Genomic DNA, 15,101 nt, shown 5'->3' on the forward strand with positions numbered 1-15,101 from the left:
TTTTCATACCTGCTATGTTACACTAATCAAGCAATGCTATATGGTATTATGTTCTGTTATTGTTTTAAAAACAATGAAACAGTCAGGCCTTGAGATATATTAAACTTCAGACTCTCATGGAAGACAAGTATTACTTCCAGCTCAACTCACAAACTTTGATGTACAGGTTTAAGCTGCAGGCCTACTACTATTGCCCGCCCATTACTTTGGCATGGGAGTGCCTAGGTCCGGACCTGCAGTACCCATTTGGTCACAGTTTGTGAACTGTAATTGGAGTCATAGCATGAATGCAGCCAAAAAAGACAAGCAACTAGTCGGATGTGGGTGCCTACCAGGGGCGTTGCTAGGGGGGGGCTAAGGGGGCTATAGCCCCTGATCTTTTGGTTGTAGTCCCAGATAGAATCTCAGGAGCTACAGCCAAAAGACTAGCTAGCCCCCAGTCCCAACAGTTCTGACATCAGCGTAGCCCCTGGTCTTTTCCAGACCTAGCAACTCCCCTGGTGCCTACTCAGAATCATTCCCCCAGCAAGAGAGAACACAGGGAGACTTGAAATCTGTCTTCACCATGATACGGTGCCTCATGAAGATCAGCTTAACGCTATCGAATTGAAAGCTGCACGCAATCAGCGCTGTGATACTTACGGGTGTGGGTGCTATCAACAAGTGAAATAAATAAATAAATACGTCCCAACTGGTCTCAGCTGTGCTTGTGTATGCCCATGAACGCAAAATGTTAGCCCCTTACTTCTGGGGAAAGAATATCTAATTTACATTTTTTTGTCAGGCGCCATGCAAGGAGGTCAATGATAGGTGCCATAGTCAATCCAGAATTCTGTAGCTTTGTTTTGTTTGACAAGTATGGACAAACACGACTCGTAAAAGCTCTGGTCCCCATAGCACTACATTTCCTTACACTGAATTACAAAACTCCCTTCAGGAATCCATGCAATGTGTGGAAACGAATGAGAGCTTTTCGTGAACTCCTCGAAATACCGCTGTTTCCCGATATTGAGTCGGCTGGCCCTAATTCCTCCGAGGGAATTATCACCGGGGGATTTTCGCCTATTTTAATAAAACCAGAACTCAAGTTGTAAACATGACAGTAATTCTATTATGGACCATTTTCCCCTCACTGCCAAACTCGGTTTCAGCGCTCGCTGCTGCGATCTGAGCCTGATCTGCAGGTCGCAGATTCGAATCCCGGCAAGGCCAACTTAGCCTTTCATCCTTCTGAGGTCGTTAAATGAGTACCACTTTCGGTTGGGTGATATTGTATGTAAATATATGCTCTGTAAAGCGCTTTGGATAAAGGTGCTATATAAATAACACATCATTAACATTATCCTGCTCTCCACTTGACATCAGAGTTAAAAAAAAACAACAAAGGGCTTGTAATCATTCACTATTGCATAATAATAAAACCAGAATCATATTTATCCATTCTTATGAGGCATCAGAAAGTGTGAAGGACGGGTGTGCTCGTACTATTTGCATAGACCTGCATAGAGCTCAGCATTTAAGGGGTTACATTGACTTTCTCGGTCTCTGACTACCAAACCCACAGACACATGCTTCAGTAGATCGCATTCGAAAGTATTGGCTCTAACATAGATACACAAGCTTGAAGAAATGGACACCTCAGGCTGGGAATCCTCAGTCATACTATGAAGGATTATAATTATAATTGGTAATTTATAACGTGCTTAATACCGAAGAGATTTCTAAGCACAGACCAGGGATTCGGGCCTGATCCGAACCTGTGTTGCTTTGCATCATCCTGCTTCCAAGTTGAGCATGTTGACACTGAGCTATATTACACATTTTGCATACCAACGCTGGAGAACTGCAGTCACAGGTAACTGACTAGTAACCAGGGGAGTTGCTAGGTATGGAAAAGACCCGGGGCTAAGCTGATGTTGGAACTGTTGGGACTGGGGGCTAGCTAGTCTTTTGGCTGTAGCTCCTGAGATTCTATCCGGGGCTACAACCAAAAGATCAGGGGCTATAGCCCCCTTAGCCCCCCCCTAGCAACGCCCCTGCTAGTAACCCACCAATTTCAGTGGTGTATCGAAGCAACACGAATGATGTGCTGTGTTAACGCAGCACGAGCCGGCAGTGAAGGCATTTGTTACCTACTTCTGTACTATGTGTGTTCCATTGGACAGCACTTATGTTGATTAACAGCTCCTGTCCTTGGGGCGATCGGGAATCAAAGCTTCCCACGTTAACATAGTGGATGGTGCCATCCTCTTCTGACTGCCAGTTGACCACGTCGTACAAGGCGGGTGGGTCTCCATTGTCATCAAAGTACATCTCGTCTCCCAAGCTGTTTTTAAAGTGTACATGTTTCACATAGTACAGGAGCTAGCAAATGACATGAAGACAGAGTGAAAGTGATCATTAAAGTCATGATTCGAATGTCAGCATTTTCTCTGCAAGTGGAACAGTAATGATGGCTGGGCCTCCTCCTTCCCACGTTCACTGACTTCATTCTGGATGTGCCGGTAAGCCTATAATTTAGCCATTGTGGTAAAATATATTGAATACATCAGATTTGCTGCCTTTCTGATTCCACAGGATGTATTTTTTGGCATCAGGATCCATTACAAATTGACCACTGCAAAGGCATACACAATATCCCTTTTCGGTGGTTGTAACTAGGGGAACACCCAATGTTCCCCTATTTGGAGGATGTGCCAGGTTTTACCAAAGGTGATTTTCCTTCTAGTCATGCACTATTTACCAATTGTATTTTAAATTGACAAAATGTGCGACATTCTGCATGCAGCTCCAACCCATACTCATCCATACCTGCCACTAAAAGGCATTATTTTTTCCCCAATACTGCATTATTTTCAATAATCGCTTTTAATAGCTAGGCCTATTCCGGACTAATTGCAGGTCACTCAGCTTCTAGCTATGGTTCGGGTTAATTTTGCCATCAAACAAGGACCTATTGAGGGGTGCATTGAGAAATCTGTGCAGGTGTAGGTACTTCTCAATTTCCTCAGAAAAAGGTAGCATAACACAACGTTTATTTGACCAAATTTTGAGTATTATGGAAACAATTACTTTGGAAAGTATACACCCTTTAATGTAGTGTTGGGAGTGTCTTTTTCATCAACTATCTGAGAACCATTATCCTAAGATTGACTTTAAGATAACAATTCGGCGCATCCAATTACTTTAAAAAAACAATTAATCTATGTTTCAATGTAGATTTCGTCATTTCAGTATAAGTAGAAGAAAGCATGGGATTCGTGTACACCTTCACTTATGTAATCATTATATTGTACACAAAAACTTAAAAGTGTTCCTCAAAACAGCTACTCTAGCTGAGCTTCCCAAACTGGATACTCTATTAATGTTGATATGCTAACATTCTTAACAAATGACTATGCAGTCCAAAAAGTTCACTAGCCAAGGAAAGCCACTGAATAATGAAAAATGCTATCTGGTTCCAGCCCATTCATTCTTATACCCAGTCTCAATATAGTTAACTGCTTTTATTATTCTTTGCTTGGCTTAGTCTGATGGCTGTGGATGCAGGACAAAAGGAAACCGCTGTACTTTCCCCCAGCATTTGCACATTTTGATTTCGACTGATATTTTAAGTGTGCACCGGAAACTCCCATTGGAGTTTCCACACATGGTGTATAGGCCGCTGGGAGTAGCCTCATTCTAAGGTTCATTGAATGTCCTTAATTTCCACAGAAGCCGGTTCGCTGCCTGCAAACAACTGGACAATGACAATCACCATGCGTGCCGTGGCATCTGCCATAGAACTCTGTCATGGGCAATCCTAACTGCCATAGAGCACCATGGATGCTTTCAACAGCACGCGTGGGTCGAGTCTACCGACCATCTTGAACTTCGGTACAGTTGGACCAGAACTGCTGCAAAGAACCAACTAAACAGACACGGGGCCTTATTACGAGGTTGGAGGTAGCCGTGCCACTTTTACCAGCAAGGCTACCTCCAAACTTGGATCCGGCCCAACCAGACCCGGTAATTTCCCTTTCGTGGGTGCCGGTCACGGTACATCTCCATAACAGTGCTACCATCATGTTCTGCTCGCGGGTGTGGGTACGGCCACCAGGTCAGACCTGGTGGCTACAAGGGCACCCGCGAGCAGAACTCCTAGTAGCGATACCAGTGCCTTTGCTGCCTTACCGCCATATGTGTACTGAGGCCCATGCACTTAATCAATGAAAATGCATTGTCTTTGGTCAAGCTTAGAAGTTTAAGACTCCAGGACTCAGATGATTCTAGTACATTATTGCTTTGAACATCTACCTGCCATGCCTGAAAACTTCCAAGGTTGGCACACGTGTTATGAATGAAAGGTCCATCTTCCGGCACACAGTAATGCATTTCGTGTAATGCATGTGCCACAGCGTAAACTGCATTGTAAATATTGTAAGTGGTTCTGTGGTCATAGTCATTGGTTGGAATTTCGAACCCATCCATCTTTTCAGAACCTATGCACCAGTCCGTACTGTTGATGTTGCCATCTCGTTGAGGCTGTGAACTGTTCTGCCACCTGCACTGAAAGACCTCCTGCCAGTAGAGTTCAGCAAATATGTCATTGGGTGATGTGTAAGGGTGAACACTAAGAAGGGAGTCTTTCATCTGTGGCACTTTGCCCTCCTTAATAGCTAATCCTAGAGTACCACGCATCATGCTGGCAAAATCTTTGATGGCAACAATGCTCAAGGTGGACCACACCTCACTGGCAATCCACACCTTGCCAGTGATGTTTTCCATGGCAAGTATCTTCAACGCTGGCAACAAGTAAAGATCATCTGAAAAGACAAGGATGACATTGGCTGAAGATGCCTTGACTGTGTTGCTGATCGCATTGTTTCTAATTGCAGATGGGATGATGGGGAGCGTCTCATGGAAAGCAATGCAGACTCCAGATGCCAAAAGGTTCTCTTTCAAGAGTTGAGCACCTAGAGCACCATAGTCATTCTCAGCAGAGAGCAAGCCCACCCACGTCCAGCTAAAGTGAACCACCAGCAGGGCAAGGCCACGAGCCTGAAAGTGGTCACTTGGCATGGTCCGTAGAAAAGATGGAAACTGGATCTTGTTGCTGAGCAGGGCGATGGATGAGAAGTAACTGACCTGAAATAACAAATAAATGAAGTCAGTAACTAGACAATTAAAACAATTTCTTTAAATGCGCTGACATATTGGACAGCAAGGGCCAAAGAGATTTCCGAGGTATTGTCATAATGAAAATTCACCATACAGCAACTGCAAGCTGTTTTAAACCCATCTGAGAGGAATGGCAGAACAAATATTGTTGTATTCTGCACTGCCCAGTTTGAGCAAGCAGGCTCATGAAATAATGTAAATCCCATCTGCTGGCTGGATAAGGGTTCCATGGAGAGAGTTGAGAGAGAGAGACCTGATGACCAGTGTCTATTGATACATAATTGTTAGGATGACAACATATATGTTTGCTTTAAAGGGGAAGTGCGCTCTAAAATAGTATTGTTCGGGCATGTTTATTTAAGCATACTTTAATCGTTATTAAACATTGTTCCTATGCACCTTACCTTAGTTTTCCTCACTTTTACACATGCGAAAACAACGTGCGGCATGCAGCCATCTTGTGCTAATCTTATCCGTTGAGTCATCGCATTAACCAGAGGTCACTCACGGCAAATTTACAGATCGCCTGCCCCTGATGCTGACATCACTATTCCAAACAAAATGCATCACCTATTTTCATGACGTTCGCGGCCAGCGTGCCCAAATGCGCACAGTCATTACCCACGCCAGAACGTCAGTTACTGCAGAACCAGGAAGATAAACACAAACCTCCTCTCACAGCGCGTCCCATATTGTGTAGGAATACATATTAGTAAAGAAAACATAATTAGTCTGCAATGTAGCTGTTGCTTTTATTTATCAAACAGCTCTCCCAAAACTGTTTTCGCCATTCAAGTTGTATTTTGCTAAGATTGCATGCTTCGTTATATTTTCATATAAGCTCCAGCGGTTAGGCTAATTGCGATCGATGACCGATTTATCCCGGTAGCCCAATTGGAAGTAGTCTGTATGGCAGCATTATTGTATCAGCATCTTTCTACATGGGAAACGATGAGAGGTTGCTCCTTGTCGCTCGTACCGCTAAAGGGTCCTTGTCTGTCATTCCACATTAACGTCACGCAGAATGCACCGTGTATGCTTATCTGCCGTTGCTGGTTAAAGAAGCCGTCAGACGGCGGCTGGAAACTATGGCATGCGCAGAACGGAACACTATATCTGTGTACAAAACAGAAAAGAAATACATGTTATTAGACGTTCTTTAATCGAATCTAACCATTTACTGTGTCATTCTGCACCACACAAACCCCCCATAATTAACACACTAATGACAACATGGTGAGTATTTGAGACCATGATGTGCATGAAAGGTTAGTGCTGTTAAGTGGGTATAGCTAATATTGGGCAGGAGATGGTCCTAGCCCACCCGCCTACAGCCCTCATCAGTATTCTGATGACATGCTCATGAAGGGGGGAGATTACCTCCCCCACAGCACGAGTGATGTATAGAATAACATAGAAATCCACAATACAACACAGGTTCTTGCCTAGGTTGCAGACTCGATTTTGTACCACCACAGCTTTTCTCTAGGCCCAATTATCAGCTCATCTGTAAACTCAGCTCTCCCATTCCCAGCACCGCACATAGATAGCACACAGCCCCTGCCACCCCTTGCCAGCTCAGCGCAAACCTTGTTCTCAAGGAAGTCCAAACATTTATTGTTGCAATTGTTCAGTATCCTTCCCAATGACTGTGCTCTCTGCCGACCATGGGACCAGAGCATAGCCCGGCTCAAGTGCCCATCCATCTCCACAAAACTGCCCATGCCTCATTGGCCCCCACACTACCAGGCCATAGTCCACAGGCCCACAGCCCTCCACTCTTTTTGATGTAGGTAAATGCTTGCCCCATGATCCCTGGGTACTGGTCGTAACGGTACCCCCACTGAGTGCCTAATCCGATAGTATATCATATTGCCCCCTAGTACTAACACTTATCCCCAAACATCATAGGTTATCTGGTACATCAAACCTCCCAAGAGTGCCACCTGGGAGGGGAGACCCAGCCCCCGATAAACCCCCCAAGTACAGGGGTTGTAATGCTAGTAAATAAGCCCATTGTCCTCGAAGTACACCTACATGATGGTTTTATGTCTACCATTAATCATTCATTATCACTGTATGTTGTTTAGCTTAGATAGTTAGCAGACTGGCCTCCCCTATGGAGCAGGCTGCACCTTAGTAGTTGCCCAATCCATGCTTCAATTTTCTACTATATGTGATGACACAACAAGTGACAAAATTTCGTCTTATAAAATGCGGCCCACGTAATTTTCAGCAGGCCAATGGGATGTAGAACCTGATGGATATGGAGAACCACAGTTCGATGGCGTAATAACAGAACTGAGAAGAATATCGATCGCAAAGCGAAGCTAGTTCCCTAGGAAAATGTCCAGCCCCGTCGATTCCACCCCACACACACTTTTTGCCGCACAATAATGCAATATTGACAGTACACCCTGTAATTCTATGGGGCAAAACGGTTTGGATATCACTATCCCAATTAATACTGCACAAAAATCATTACCTCAATCTACTCCTCTTAGAAATATACAAAAATGCAAAATATTATTAGTACTCGACTTTTAAAGAAACTGTGAGTTACGCACTCGGTTTGTTATATCACGCAGTATAAATATATTTCAACATAACACCGTATTGTGTCCATTATATTTATATGCGTTCAGTTCAAGAACAGCTCAGAACCACAGATACCCAGAAATGAAACTATATTTTCAAATGTCTTACTCTCAAAACAGTGAATGTTATAATTTCTGCGTGTTTTCCACACATTATTGTTTTGTTGGGCAGCGTTAGAAGATTTTCGTTTAAGGCTGAATCACAAGGTCCAATTGTTGTCAGTGAAGGGATCCGCAAGAGGCTAGGTATTTGAGAATGAATGCCACAATAATGCAACAAACCAGACAAGATGTGTCAGTGTGACTTTATTAATTGCTTCCATACCCACAAGCATCAGCCCACTACCTGACCTTCACTACACCGGTAGCTGAGCCCAGCCATGCCACGTGGATTTTTGAAAGACGCCTGTTAAATAAACTAATTATAGGCTTGCATCTACCGATGGATCAAGATCATGTATACTGCGTTAACAATCAATAATACTGTTTTGGCCCTATATGTGATGTGATTACTGACACTGTGTACTTTGAAAAGGAAACAACATTCATCTATCGCACCTCCGGCAGCCCTCAATACCATTTTGCAAGAAAGGTGACAGTTAGTGCTCACATACTACGGCTATGCCTTGGGCCAATCGGTTGTGCGAGTGCATAGGCCAAGCAATGCAGAGCATTAGACTTTTTGTTCTATAATGTTATAGTGCGACCCTGAGCAGTGGGTAGCCTTGCGTTGCAGTAGTGCGTGTAAGCGCACAATCACACGGGTGAAGGAAAAAGAGGTTCTTTCGGCGAAGAGCGTAGAAGTCAGGATGGTCCGTGAGGCGATGAAGAAGCAGTTCACACTATTCCAGTCCAATGGGCCCTTGGCGGCAGATCAGTTTTCCAAAGTTAAAAATTGCTGGGTTGCGCTGGCTAACCCTGACAACATCGAATTCCTTTATGGGACAACCGGTGTTTCAAAGGTATCGGTTGTGCTATTCACTGATTATTATTTCTCTTTCATCGAGCACGCATCAAGCCCCTTGTTGCCTTGATCCTTTGATTTCTTCTGTGCCCTGTTGATTTCACAACCTGCTCCTGTTCCAGAGCCCTGTGATCCCTGCCTTGCAGCCTTACTACTCTGCCTTCACGCCCTTGCACTGTGTCCCCTGTCTACAGCCCCTTTCCCTCTAACAGTAATTATATTGTTCTCTACCTGCAGTGATTTATTTGTGCCCATTTCCTGTGTTATCAATCTTCAGTCCTGGCCATGTTATCCCACTTCAGAGCTACAGTTAACTTGTTTTATCTCTTCCTTCCCACCATTGTTATTACAGTCCAGAGTTACTGTTCCCTGTTACCAGGCAGGGAGACAACCCCAACCACACAGCAAAAGTGTCTTATAATATACTATAGAAGTTCATGCTAATAATGTTTTTTTCTGCTTCACCATAGACTCCATCTTGTAGTACCACTGACGCCATCTTTTCCTAGGCCCAAAAATAATCCCACTGTAAACTCAGCTCTCCCATTTCCCCAGCGGCGCAGACAGACATTCCACAGCCCCGCCACCCTCCATTAGCTCAGCACAAGCCATGTCCACACGGACGTCCAGTCATTCACTTTTGCAATTATTTAGTGTCATTTCCAATGACTATGCTCTCTGCCGACCATAAGACCAGTGCAGGCCCAGGCATGGCTTCCCATCCATCTCCACTAACCTGCCCATGCCCCCATGATCCCCACCATGCAAGGCCATGGCACACTGCTCCCCCAACCCTTGTTTCTCTTTCATGAAGATGCACCTGTTACTTCTGACCCCTTTGCACTGACCATTCCAACACTCCATGGTAGAACTAATCCTGTGCTGCAGTATAGTCACACCCCAGACTAACGCATGCCTGACTGTATTAGTAGCCCTCGGGTAGCTCAAACATGCCGGGTGACATTTAGGAGTGGTGTCCGGGCACAGATGATACCCCAAATGCAAAGGTTGGAATGTCAGTACATTAATTTGTCCTCTATAACGTACCCCCGTTCAAGCAATGGTTTTATGGTCGTCATTATTCTCTCAGTATTAGTTCCTGTGGTTTAGTTTAGTCAGTCCTGTACTTGCATACTTTATTTTACAGAACGTGTGTTGATTCTTGAAACTCATCTCTTAGTCTTATTCCCTCATGGGTTGTCTATTTTATATCCATCTTGCTTGAGGACACAGGTTCATTTGGGGAGGGCCCCTTAACTCTGTAAGAAAAAATTGGTACCAGTAGCAACCATTGACCTGTGTATTTTCACGATAGAGGACCAGTAATGAAAATCAATGGAAGGTTATATGAATTGTACAGCAAAATAAATGAGTGTAATAAAATACTGTTTAATACTTTCATTTGCATTCTAATTGCGAGTGTAACAGCATTCCATTGTTTATGCTGCTTCCTAGGAACACATTCTGGATTGATACCATGAGTATGCATGGCCAACACAGTCAATGTGAAATCTTTCACAAATTCAAAATACATTTCCTCTTATATTGGCTTGGTCACCCATTGTTTGCCTCGTTCTGTAAATACCATGAGGTAACGAAGCATCCCACAGGTTCCTGCAGTTTTTGCTTGTTTCCCTCCCAACTTATTTGTGTGCAAGCACAACTAGTCTTGTTCTGGCCTCCAAACCGTCTATGCCAAAATGCAACCTTTTGGGCCTGTTCTTTAGGCACATATTATGGAACACCTCCAAATCTCTGGTATGACGGAATTGAAAGCGTTTTATCGTACACAATCTTCTCAAGTGCTTTGTGTGGATGGGAACATGACAACAACCACTTCTTCTTTTGTTCCTGCTCATTCGATAAAGGTCCATGTGCACATTCGTGAAAATGTTTGTTTTATGTCCATGTGTGTACGTTGGAACAGTGATGCAGCAATGAACGCCATTTTTCAAGTAGAATGTCTACAGATCCACCACAAGTTATGGAGCTCCACCAAAGATAGTTGCTGATAGACTGACACCACATTAAAATGTAATTTTTTAATTGACTTATTTGGCAAGGTGCCATACATCATATTGATGATGAATGTGTGGAAACTGCTCTCCCATGCCTTTGGCTATTGAAACGTGACTGTCAGTGGCTATCAGGTCAATTTGCATTCCCCTGGACTGAAGATGTTTGACAGAGTTGATGAAGCCATGTTGCACAATCTCCGAACTCACAATTCCTTTACTTTCCATGTCTTGAAAGTGGTATGTGCAGTACTTTGCTGAAAATCCGGGGCTGTCACACTGTCCGCCGCCAGCCAGCCTGAAAGGTTTGCCAGCAAATGTACTTTTGATTGACAACTGTTCAATTTTCCAGGCTTGACTAATAGCGGGGAATAACAATTCCCTTTGATATTTGTTATACTGGGTTTTAGCAAGGAACTCAACTCCCAAAAATCTACAGAAGCTTGAATTTTTTCCGAAAGTCATCCCGCTGAAAAGTAAAGCTGCTGAACCTAGTAGATTTTCAGCAGGCATTTTGCACAACATCGATTGAGCGGACCATGAAAATATAGTATGGAGGTGGACACAGCTGGCTTGGATTTTCAGGTTAGTGCCTTGCAATACACGAGACACATTCACCAATGGCTCTCTGCATATGTTACCTCCAAGTGTATGTACACATTTCAGCATCTGTACAATCTCTAGTAGGCAGCTGTTGAAAACAATGTATTTTTGCTCCTTTAATAGCCAATCATCCTTCATGAATGTGTTTTGTGACTCGACTGTGTTGGACAAATCGGGCAAACTCGGCAAACTGAGATCTTTAGCAAGTTCCTCGGTCAATTCCGTCGAAACTTCTGTCTCTGTTAGTTCAGCTTGTGATATTTGCACATGAATTGGAGAAACAGGTAAAATTGAATGTTTCTTGGGTGGAACTTTTTTTGCGGGTGTAGATTGTGAGAACGTTTTTGCGAGGAAATGCAATGCATCTTCATTGTATTCAGTTTCATCTTGTGGAGTTGTCACATGGTATCAATGGTCCCTGGATACTTTGTACAGGTCGCCAGTGATATTCCAATAATTTTCCGGCCACTGGGCATAAGCATCGAAAGTGTGCTTATTGACTTGACCATGCTACGCCCCAAATAGTAGTTGATCGAATGTGAATTCTGTTTGGCTTGTAACATCTTTGGTTTCATTTGTTGTCTGAGTCTTTATAATTCTTTTCCTTCTGAGTTCTCTAAGAGATGTGTTGAAAAAGATGCTCATTGTATAGCACACATACAGCAGATACAATAAAAAACATTATATGAATAAAACATCAGCCTAAAAACTTCTACAAAAGAAAGATGTTTGTTCTTTACCATTGTTTTCTTAATTTTCTTCGGAACCGTGGGCTTCTCTTTGCACACCGCACGATCAAGCTGGAAAAATCTGAGTTTTGATATGGTTTAAATCAAGCACATTTCATTGACTTGAAAAGAAACATATGTACATATCTACATACAGAACAAACAGCAGTGAATTGAGAACATTACAACATACAAATGAGTTCCAAATGCAATGTGATGTCCAATTATATTCAATATTATGCTATCTTCACCTCCGGTCCATTTGCCTCTCTTCTAATTCCACACTTTGGGTACATTCCTTGAATATAATAATCATCCAAAAATGTTTTCATTCATATTGAAAATTTAAATCTTTCATCACAGAGAGCACTTACACACAAAGTACTGTGAGATGATTATGATCCATATACTATAATAGTTGTTATAACCACACAAATTGAACAAAATTATAAAGATACATTCGATTACAGTGTATGTGATTTGATCACAATATACATTTCAGATTACACCTGATAACTTTCTGAAATGACACATGTAATTGATCTGAGATCAATGAGCTAAACAAACAGATTGAAATGTCGATGTAGGGAACTGTAAAAACACATACCTGACACTCTTAACCAGTTGCAACGGAGGAAGTGATTGTAGTCAACGTTCCAGCATCCTCCTATAAGACAGTTGTTTTAGTATGGATGAAAACAGCGAAATTGACAATGAGATGCAGACAATGGTACATATAGAGACTCAGCCATAAATGCAACTTAGTGTAAATAACCGATAGCATACATAAACATTTACATTTTATTTGAAATTCAAAGCATAACACATTCTGGTGAAGGACAAGTACAATACAATTACTTGATAGGCGAGCAAGCTTGATGTTGAAAAGTAATCGATGCAGAATCTTGCTCCTTCATTTTCAGTACATTGTGAAAAAGTAGTACAAGGGAAAAATAAATTTGTATTAAATATGTCTGCAGATACAACACTCGAAATATCACTTTGTTTTTTTTGGTAGTGCTCACCATTGGGATACTGGACGTGCCTGTGGTTTCGTCACTTGTCAGAGGCTGTGCTTCCATCAGTGTGCTCTTTGAAAAAAAGGGACATGTCAAGCAACAGATTACAAAAACATTATGTGAACTTTAAAGGGCACTATGGCATTGTTTACTAGGGTCATCAATCTTGGATGTATTAGAGGCTCCAGGAAGCGTGAACAGATGTAGTATACTAAAATGTAGCTTAGTAAAAATTCATTAAGTCTGGTTACTATGGAAATGTATTCACTTATAGACGCACTTATGTGGCTTGCAGGGGAAGGGTCTTGAAGAGGAGAGTCTGGAGGCACTGGGTCTGGGGAGGCCATGTAAACAATGGTCCCTGTGCGGAAGATCGCTTTGAAGTATACATGGTGTTTGGCACATTGGCCGTCTACACCTCCCCAGTACTGGAGTGAGTTATAATGGAGGGGGGATGGATTGTAGCGAAGGAGGTGAGCGTTAAAGGGCACCAACCATTCTATCATGTCTCTCATAGACAAGTGAGCGTTTTCTTGATTCAGTGAAAAATTGAAACAATTATTTCCATATACGCTCATTTGTATTTTCTTTAGTTGGTGATGTTGATGGCACAAACAAACTACACATTGTATAGTTGAGGTTGCATCATGTGTAAATCCAATGTACTGTCCACTGTCACTACGGAAATTTGTGCGAATGGCTCCAACGACACGTGCAGGTATTACTCGTCGAACGCGGAATCCAAGCCTCCCATAAAGCCACCATGTAGATGAACGGTAGGCCACCAGCCTGTACCACCTGTTGAAGAGAAAGATACATACTGCAAATGAATGAACCAGATACATGTGACACACTTCCTTTAAAAATCACCCTAAATTATATAACGTATTTGTCCTTACAAAAGCTAATTCATGGTTAATTTATTTTTGACTTTGAATTCTCGACACATAACAAAAGTGAGCATCCATTCAACCGATAAAGCTTTGGGCCACAGATAAATATTCGATTGGCTTGAAAGGTAAAGACACTTAAGCGATGAACACTGCGATTTAAAAAAAAATGTAATTTGTCAGTGAACGATCAAAGTTACAACAATGTATGAGACAAACATGAAGTGTTAGCCATCTCAGTGGTCAAAATAACATCGCATCTTGAGTACACTTACTTGTTACTAGGATTCCGAGGGCGAACTGTTGCTCGAAGTGCGTGCATAAGCACCATCATGATCCTCAACACAGACCTTGTGAGGGTGGCTGGCCTGGAGTCGTGGAGCTCTGTGATGCACAGCAGTGGTGTGTCTTCTTCTGATTTGTAGGCCAAGCATCCAGAGTTTTCTTGGCAGCAGCAGTTCTCCACCTCGGTTGGCATGACCTTGCAACGACTGCAGCTACACCAGGTGGAAACGTCTTCCATGCGACTAGGCTCAGGCTCATGATCCGGTGATTCATCGTTCGATTCCCCCACGTTTCGGCATCTTTCTCTTTCAATCACTTCATCCTTGGAATACTCTGCCCTGTATTGGTAGGGCTGTATTGTTGCCATTGTACGATATCTTATCTAGAATGCGATTAATAACGATTCAGTGCTGATACAGAAAGTATCTTTTCGCAGGGTTTTCGTACTACTCATGTAGCCGAACAGAGCATAAACTAGTCACAGGCGATCGAACAAAAAAAACACAGTAAAACAATTCAAAAAGCAACCCCAATGTTGTCTGATGAGAAGGGGTCTGTTTATATTTTTTGAGGAAAGAGGCGTCCTGGTGTTTCCATGGAGACAAGTCAATAGCTTGCACACAGAGAACGTTGACTCGAGACGTGCATTGGCATTCAGAAAAGGGCAGTACTCATCTGGTGATGTAAGCTTTAGGGGCAGAAGATCTGTAATCTTGCCACGAGCGACCTCTGGTTAATGCGATGACTCAACGGATAAGATTAGCACAAGATGGCTGCTTGCCGCCCATTGTTTTCGCATGTGAAAAAGTGAGGAAAACTAAGGTAAGGTGCATAGCAACA

The 15,101-nt window shown here is 42.8% G+C and overlaps 1 protein-coding gene across 1 annotated transcript in view; it reads right to left on the bottom strand.

Moving 5' to 3' along the window:
* The window catches only part of LOC138470721 (extracellular calcium-sensing receptor-like), a 48,706-nt gene extending 34,078 nt beyond the window's left edge, over positions 1 to 14,628 (bottom strand). Inside the window, exons 1-5 of the mRNA XM_069609037.1 lie at positions 14,252 to 14,628; positions 13,812 to 13,884; positions 13,093 to 13,158; positions 4,174 to 5,127; positions 2,137 to 2,364 (exon numbers count right to left, since the gene is read on the bottom strand). Coding sequence (XP_069465138.1) covers positions 2,137 to 2,364; positions 4,174 to 5,127; positions 13,093 to 13,158; positions 13,812 to 13,884; positions 14,252 to 14,628 — 1,698 coding nt within the window. The remainder of the gene's footprint in view (positions 1 to 2,136; positions 2,365 to 4,173; positions 5,128 to 13,092; positions 13,159 to 13,811; positions 13,885 to 14,251) is intronic.
* Between the last annotated feature and the right edge of the window lie 473 nt (positions 14,629 to 15,101).

This window comes from Ambystoma mexicanum, chromosome 1p (assembly GCF_040938575.1).
Source record: "Ambystoma mexicanum isolate Mex_15411 chromosome 1p, UKY_AmexF1_1, whole genome shotgun sequence".
Classification (NCBI taxonomy): Eukaryota; Metazoa; Chordata; class Amphibia; order Caudata; family Ambystomatidae; genus Ambystoma; species Ambystoma mexicanum.